General features: G+C 50.2%; 1 protein-coding gene and 1 non-coding gene across 2 annotated transcripts; both read left to right on the top strand.

Annotated features, from left to right (window-relative positions):
- Window positions 1–2,449: 2,449 nt before the first annotated feature.
- RPS20 (ribosomal protein S20) lies at window positions 2,450–5,191 on the top strand. Its single transcript, XM_075416131.1, has 4 exons — window positions 2,450–2,562; window positions 3,646–3,745; window positions 4,491–4,564; window positions 4,970–5,191. Exons 1-4 carry the CDS (start codon window positions 2,560–2,562, stop codon window positions 5,150–5,152), a joined length of 360 nt encoding a protein of 119 aa, XP_075272246.1. The 5' UTR covers window positions 2,450–2,559; the 3' UTR covers window positions 5,153–5,191.
- LOC142360942 (small nucleolar RNA U54) lies at window positions 4,350–4,414 on the top strand. Its single transcript, XR_012763546.1, has one exon. It is a non-coding gene; the product is annotated as a small nucleolar RNA U54 (small nucleolar RNA).
- Window positions 5,192–8,213: the final 3,022 nt, after the last annotated feature.

The following is an 8,213-nucleotide window of genomic DNA, read 5'->3' on the forward strand; positions in this document are numbered from 1 at the left end:
TAAAAAACAGAAAGTATCATGAATGCACATGGAACAATATTCTGCGTGATAAACCATGAAATTGGGCATTAAATTGTTTCTGTTACAAATGTTAAAAGCATGTCTTGCTTCTTAATTGTTTATAATCTTAATTATGTGACATGAGGAAAACCGTCCTGGAAGCTTCAACTAAAAAGCATATGCCAACAGTGTATTCTAAGTCCAAATTCACAATCTCACATCTAAAGTTAGCATTAGCTGGGGAGAAAAACCTATATTAAAACAAATATGTAACCAAAGGAAAACCAAGCATAACACAAAATATGAAACAGAAGCTAAGAATGACAAAATATTCCAAAGGCAAGTGAAAAAGTTGTATTTACAATGGGTATTTAATCATGTGAATAGCATGAACGCGTATTTTTTATAGTGTGTTTCAGAGCGAGCAGAAAGTTCAGATATAGTTCTGTTCTACATTTGTGGATAAAAACAACAATATATCAGAAAATTCTAACAATAGCTAAAGAAATCTTTAAAGATAGGAACAGAAGGCGGTTTTTAAATCAGCAGCTCCAGATAGCTTGCATCCAAGAATTTTAAGAGCTGGCAAAGGAGACTTACGTGCTGTTAATATGGATTTTCCATAAGCTTTGAGAAATCTGGGGAGGCTCGGAAAAAAAAAAATCTCAAAGAAAGCTAAGGTGGCGCCAATACTAGAAAAAAAAGTAAGAAAGGAACAAATTCAGGAACACTGCAGGGAAAAAAAAAAGCCAACTGGCTTCTTGATATAGAAACAAGAAATAAATGAGGAAATTCTACTTGAACTACACAGCTTAAATGTATGGAAAATGTATCTTTTCAGATTAACTTTTTTTCCTCATGCAATTACAGCATACGTTTGGTAGGCAATAGGAACAGTGGTGGTATAACACATTTGTACATCGACTTGTTGAGTAGGACACAGAAACTGGTATAGTTGTGCACATATAGTTCATAGTAAGTAAATTAAAACTAAGGTTACAGGTCTGTGTCAATGAGGAATCAGTCAGACATATTTCTAATTGAATCCCACAGGAACTAGTTCTTGGCAGCAAGCTACTCAGTATCTTATTTGCAAATAAAGTTTACTAAGAACATTCGTAGAAGCTCTAAGCAAATAACATAGCAAGACTGCTGACTGGAAACTATCCGGATTACTCAAAAATGAATGTTTCAGCATGATCAGTGTGAAGTCATGATTTAAGAGTGATGAATATAAAACACTTATAAATGGGAAACTTCCCCAGGAAGTAGTTGAAATAGCTGATAACAGAATAAACATGGGTTCCTTATGCATAAGCCAGTTCAAAATTGTTAATCTAGTTGCTAAATGGCTCAGAAAAAACACCAGAATGAAATCCTGCTTTCGTTGCAGGGAGGAAGAGACCAGAGAAACGGGAGTATATAAAAACAAGTTTTTGAAGTACTGATGTCCACTGGCAAGATACATTGCTGCATTTCAGGAAGCAGCGACAGGACGACACTTCTGTATCCTTGTTTATTTGAACTGCTTTATCAGAATACAGCTTCTAGTCCAAAGAAGTTGTTAGTAAAACAGAGGTTTCCATGAGTGAGTACAAATGACCCAAGCGCAAAGCGAGTCTAAAATGGAGCATCACGATGGAATAATTGTCATACATTAGTTAACTCCATCAGATGAGGTTAAAGGACCACAGGAAGACCTGCAAAGCATTTGGTGGTGGTGGTGGGGAAATTATAGGAAGTGCAGTGTGGTAGCTGAAATTAAGTTCGTATTAAAACACCAAGCAGACTTTTTTGAGTAGCTGTAGTAATTACTGAGCTTCCAAAGGCGGCAGCAGTTTTCGCTAACACCATACGTCTCTATGCTGACCGGACAAAACCCCAAACTAGAACCAAAATATTATTTTTAAAAGACAAGCGCACTGCCCTTGCCACAAGCCGCCCCCGGGTAAGGCACAGGCCCTGTCCCTCCCTCCCGGCGCGGCCCAGCGGTCCGTCGGCACGGGCGGGCAGCCGGCAGCGCCGGGCCCGACCAACCGCCGCTCCCACCGAGGGCACTCCGAATCCACGCCGGGACCTCGGTCGGTAAAATGAATTTCGGTGCCTAAGAGCGAACGCCGCCGCCATTTTTACTGCTCACAGCCCCACTTCCAGTGAAGCCCAAGAAGCAAAGAGCCTCAGACTGGGACGGGCTCGCCAGCCCTGAGAGCGACGAACGCCCGCTTGCGACTCAAACCCCGGTACCTCCCCCCGCAGCAAGCCGCAGCGCAGGACGGCCCGCTGCCGGCCCCCTGGCGCCGCTTCACCCGCCGCCGAACGCAGCAGGCCCGGCCCGCCCGGCGCTTCCGGGCCGCGGCCCGGCGGGTGAAAGGTCCCGAGGCGCCCGGATGGAGGCGGTGCTCCCGCTCCCTCCCCCGCTCGCTATATAAGGGCCCCACCGCCGCCGCCGCCTCCTCTCCCCGCGCCGCCGCCGCCTCCTGGCTCACCGCTGTTCGCTGGGCCCCGCGCCCCCCCCCCCCCGCCCGGGAATAAGTCGGTCAGGAAGGCTCCGCTGCCGCCATGGTGAGCGGGGGTCGGGGCGGGGGGGACACGGGACGGGACGGGGGCCGCCGCCGGCAGCGCCGCGTGGCTGCCAGGCCCGGGAGGCCGCATGCGCCGCGCCGGTGCTGGCCCGCGGCTGCCGCCTGGGCCTGGGCGCTGCGGGCCTGGGCGCTGCGGGCCCGGGCGGGGGGGGGGGGAGCCGTCAAGGATCCCCGCCGCCGGTGCGGCTGCCGGAGCCCCTGGGAGGCGACGGGGGCGCGGGAGGGGCCTTGCGCCCGCTGCCCCCCGAGGCGGCCGGTGGGGCGGGCGGTGCGCGGGCCCGGGACGCGCCAGGCCACGGCGCTTCCTGCTGGCCGGGCTCCCCCTCGGGAGCGGGGTCCGCGCTGCGGCGGCGGGGCCGCGGCCTCGGCCCGGCGGGGGTGGCGGTGACGGGGCCTTGGGCGCTGGGCCCGTAAAATCGGATTTCGCTAGGGGAATGTGCGTCGTGAAGACGACAGACAGCGCCTCATCGGCGGGAGGACTGCCGCGTTTCATCCCCGGCTTTGTACGGCCTTTCTACCCCCGTGTTTTCACTTTCTGGTTTTATTCATCGGTTGCCTTGGTCCACAGCAATGCCCAATTTTTTGTAATCGTATGGTTGTATCAGCGCTTCACGGCGGTCTCCCGAGTGGCCGAGTTGCTCTTTGTGGCCAGACGCCCCATTTTGTTCTCGCTGTTGCTGTTCTGTCGATATCTTCGTTACTTAATTCGTGGCGAGGTCAGGTGGTGAGATGTGTGAAATCCTAAGTGTTTTTGGGGTCGAGGATTGTTGGTGCTGGCCAGCCTGCTGTATGTAGGCAAAGCAGGGAGCGATGTTCTTGCAGCTTCCCACCGTGAGACACAGTTAGACACTTCAAAAAATGCTGCTCCTCAGAGCAGTTAGAACTTTGCCATTCCTTTCCCAGCGTTTCTTCCATGCCTCCGTACCCTTTGCATATGTCATCTAGTCAGCAGAGCAGAACAGTCCCATGGCTAAATTATTCTTTACGCTCTGGAAGTCTGTTTTTAAGAGGCATTGGCTGGTGCCGACTGTAGTGTCTGACACCTGTAACTTCAACATTTCAGGCGTTTAAAGATACTGGCAAAGCACCTGTGGAACAAGAGGTAGCAATTCACCGCATTAGAATTACTTTGACAAGTCGCAATGTAAAATCACTGGAGAAGGGTGAGTGATGCTTTTTTTTTTTAACTGGGATGGCTTGTTAGGTAATGAACGGTATATAAGATATAGCGTATTGCAAAATACAGTGTATTGAAACCAATTGTAATTAAAAATGTTAGTGTTTGCCTGTTCGTATGTGGCTTGGCTGACAAAGTCAACCTAAAGCACTTCATCCACTGACAAGTAGATTCTAATGTAATTTTTAATGGAAGCTAACGTTGGGGTTTTTCATCGTGCTGAAAACTTGATGTCATAATGACTAACTTAAGGGAGTGCCGCTTCTTCCCGTCGGTTCTCATGGAGGTTTCACTTGTCACTACTCGAATGTGTAAGAACTGAAAGGCCCCAGTTTCTTGTTTGATGCTTTGTCGCTCTTGTTATGAAGAGTTGTCTTTAACATTCTTTAAGAAACTGTTTATTCTTGTTTAGGAACTGGCTTTGTGGGTGTTTTAGTCGTGTGATTTAAATGTTGTAGAATCACTGTTTCATGCAGGATCTTCAGGCTGATAACAGCTTAAATACAGCTTAAACTTGTAGTAATGGCTTTGGCCTACTGTTGTAACATGATTTTGGTAACCATGGCATAACATTTCCACTTGGATGTGGTTGGCTGTGAGGATAACCCTTAAAATGAATGGCAATGATCACTTCATACGCTATTCTGAGCCAACTTCTTGTTTCAGATCTTCACATAAGAAAACAAGCAAAAAAACCGCTCAAAAGCCTGAGCTATTTTGTATTTTTTCAGTCTGTGCTGACTTGATCAGAGGCGCTAAGGAAAAAAACCTAAAGGTGAAAGGACCCGTTCGCATGCCCACCAAGGTACTTAACACTGTTTTGCTGTCTCAAAAGTTTTTTTCTGCAAATGTTAAACCATCTTTTTTAAAAAAAAAAAAGTTGAGATGAAAAGCAGTACTACTAAATTGATGGTGACCCAGTGTAAACAGATAATGGTTTCAAAAGTTGCTTTGACACTTGGGGCATCTGTTTAATGAAAAACATGTTGAACATGGGAGGGGCTCTTTTGTCCTTCAATTTATTTTAATTGCGTTTTTTTAAGTTTTTTAAGTGAGTATAGGGAAGGAGTGTTAACATCAGTAGAATGTAACTTAAGAAGTAACTTTCTGATGACAGATACCATACGGTATTTTTAGGTGGATTCATTTGATTGTAGATTAGTCTTCTGTATACATAAACTAAATACCCTGTGTTTGTGATTTTGTTCAGACTCTGCGAATCACTACCAGGAAGACGCCTTGTGGTGAAGGTTCCAAGACCTGGGATCGTTTCCAAATGCGTATCCATAAGCGGCTCATTGACTTACACAGCCCTTCTGAGATCGTGAAGCAGATCACTTCCATCAGCATCGAACCAGGTGTAGAAGTTGAAGTTACTATTGCCGATGCCTAAATGATGGTCATCGCTGAATAAAGCTGATTTACAAATTTTCGTCACTGTTTGTTTTCATATGCGTGCTAAGAGTCTTGGGTAGCCCTGTGATGATTTTCATGAAGGACCGCAGAAATCATAATCAGAATGCTGTGTGAGAGGATTGTGTGGTGCTGATATTTAAGGAGGAATACGCCAGTTGTGAACATGAGGAAGCTGAAACTCAGGCATGATAGTTTCATTGGAGGTTGGTGACTGCATGGACCTGCAGCACTTAAATTATTAAAAGTATATTTTGCATAAAGGATTTAACTTTGGCTGAAATCTTAATGCTGCTGCTTGCTTGTCTGGGTATGGACTAACATTGATGTTTAGGTAGATTGCCGAGTTTTGAATTCTTAGTTTTTGCCATGTAAGACTGAACACTTGGGTTTTTTTTTCCCCATCCTTTTCACAGTCAATGGATCCTGAGGATGTTAGCTGTAAAACTTCATAGTTTGTGGTGAATACATTGAATCTAGCAAGTTCTTTCTTTGGGCTTGTGTGTGCAGTCACAAAACTAAGCTGTGGAATGCTGCACTCTCTAGTTGCCTTCCTAGGTTTAGATTTCCAGGGATTTGAATATTAAAGGTAAGCTTCATATGAAAAGCAATAAAATGGCTATTTTCATTGCTGCTGCTTAGGCCCCTCAAGTTTCGTGGTGGGTTTTTTTCTTCTGCAAACTAATCCTTAAAGGAGCTATGATTGATTCTTAAACCTACAAGACATAAAGCCCTGAGTTAAAGAACACTGTCTCATTTCATTCATTTAAGATCAGGTTGCCACTTCCGCTTCAAGCGTAGGAGAGAACTTCAGCTCTAATTAAACAAGCAGAAGCGAAGAAGCATGCGGCTTTGTAGACCTTGTGGTCCCATTTGTATTTGCTGAGACCTAAAACAGTGGCTAAAGCTTGAGCTTTCTTACTCGGGGGATTCGGGAGTCTGTCACCTGCCCACTTAATGTCATTAAAGCCTAAGAAGGATTCAGTCCCTCTAGTTAGCAGGCTCAAGAGCTTTGGTAGAAGGGGGAGGTGAGAAACTTTGTTGCATTTACACACGCAGATTGCCACAAGCCTGCTTCCTTGGGCAACATCTCAAAGAACTATGAGCAGAGGAAAAAAAAAAACACTTTGTCTTACTAACGGTCTGTTTCTGGTAATATGATCTGCCTGACAAGTACTGCTAGCCTTAATTTTAGAAGTATCTCTGTTGTCTGGGGTGCTCTGAAAAGCATGGTGAGGACTTGACATTGTGACACCAGTCAGATGTAAATAGGATAAGCTGGGGTGGACAAGCAATGGATTAGAAGTGGATGAGCTGTTAAACTGTCACCCAAGTTGTATTCTCTCTGCTTAACCCGATGACTTTCTGACAGAAGGCGCTTGGAGGGGCCTAGGGAGGGCAGAGTTGGCTGGCTTCGACATAATTTCTGCCTTGGGTCTTTACTGTTGGGACAGGTTGCCCAGAGAGGCTGTGGATTCTCCTTCTCTGGAGATACTCAAGACCCACAAGGTCCTGTGCAGCCTGCTGTAGGAGACCCTGCTTCGGCAGGGGGGTTGGACTAGATGACCCCCAGAGGTCCCTTCCAACCCCGACCATTCTGTGATAACAGCTTCGTGCTGGCTGCACCTCTGGCTTACAGGGTGCCCCTTAAACCATGCCTAAACAGCCCCGAGTCCGTCTGTGTCCTTTGGGTAGCGTGGCTCTGGGTAAACAAGATTTCTGTCGTCTTATGAGCGTGCTTCTCTCTTCTCGCCTGCCTTCAACTCCCCAAAACCAAGGACAAATACGACTTTTGCGGCTGGGTCCTACACGGCGTGAAATCGCCTCGCTCCTCTCTGCCCGGACCGGCTCACGCGTGTGGCTTTCCCGCCCGTTACCAGCGGGACAGGCCGCTGGCTCGCCGGGGGGCGAGGCTTTCCCGCCCGTTACCGGCGGGGCAGGCCCGCTGGAGGCGGCGGGCGGGCCGCGTTCTGCCGGGCCGTTCCCAGCCCTCCGGCCCGTCCCCCGCCGCGCTGGCTTTGTGTAACCTGAACGTTCCGTGGTTGGTTTGTTTTCTGCTCCGCTGACGACAGGGCCGCCTGGTGCCGCAGCGGTTACGTAACAGGCATCGTCACCTTATATAACTGATTCGATGGAAATGCTCAGGTATCTGCGTCTCCGCTACCCCCCCCCCCCCCCGCTTTCCGTCAGGCAAGACACCCCTCCTGTGGTCGCCAAGCTGCCGCCGCCCATCTATACCCCCGCGCCCCGTGCCTTATTAAAATCGGTAAATAAATCCTGCGTCACGAGCACACGCTGCACACGTGCCCCCCCCCAGCCCCCACCCCCCCCGGCCGGCGGCGCCGCCGCGGCTGACCTTGCGCTGTGCGGCGGCGCCCCCTGCTGGGCGGAGGGAGCCGCGCCCGTGCCCGCACGGGCATGTCCGTCACCGCCGCTCCACCCCGCCCCTCTCCCTCCCGTCCGGCCAATCAGCGCCCGCCTCTCCCCCCCGCCAAATGCTCCCGCCGCCGCCCGCCCTGGGGTGCTTCGCGGCTTCCCGCGCGCGCGGCGAGGTAGCGGCGGTTGGTGCCGCGCGGGGCTGAGGCGGCCGCGCCTGCCCAGTCCCCCGGGGACGTCCCGTCCCGTCCCGTCCCGTCCCGTCCCGTCCCGTCCCGTCCCGTCCCGTCCCGTCCCTGGGGTGCGGACGGGGCCGCCTTCGTCGGATCGCGGAGGCGGGGGACGGCGGCCTCGGGGGCTGAGCGCGGGCCCGTGCCGGGCGGCCGAGTCCCTGGCGACCGGGGAGCGCGGAGGCTGCCGCGGGTGGAGCCTGCCGCGGGTGGGGGTGACGGGCTGTGGCCCAGCGCTTGCGGGTGGATGAGGGTGATGCCTCGCAGGGGCCATTGGTGTGCTTCCACGTGGGTGTTTCTTGGTGTAACCCAGCCGTCAGTCGTTTTTTTAAGGTTCCTTCACGGTTCCAAACTTTGTTTAGGTGACCACGTTTGCTTCAGAGTGCTTGTTTATATACAAGCTACCCCGATCCCTGGTTTGATCTTTGTGTGTTT

This window comes from Opisthocomus hoazin, chromosome 3, assembly GCF_030867145.1.
Source record: "Opisthocomus hoazin isolate bOpiHoa1 chromosome 3, bOpiHoa1.hap1, whole genome shotgun sequence".
Taxonomy (NCBI): domain Eukaryota; kingdom Metazoa; phylum Chordata; class Aves; order Opisthocomiformes; family Opisthocomidae; genus Opisthocomus; species Opisthocomus hoazin.

Excerpts from the sequence above, each read along its gene's own strand:
- RPS20 (XM_075416131.1), top strand. Across the intron at positions 3,746-4,490 it reads TGTAAAATCACTGGAGAAGG|TCTGTGCTGACTTGATCAGA; the intron begins GTGAGTGATGCT and ends GTATTTTTTCAG. Across the intron at positions 4,565-4,969 it reads CCGTTCGCATGCCCACCAAG|ACTCTGCGAATCACTACCAG; the intron begins GTACTTAACACT and ends GATTTTGTTCAG.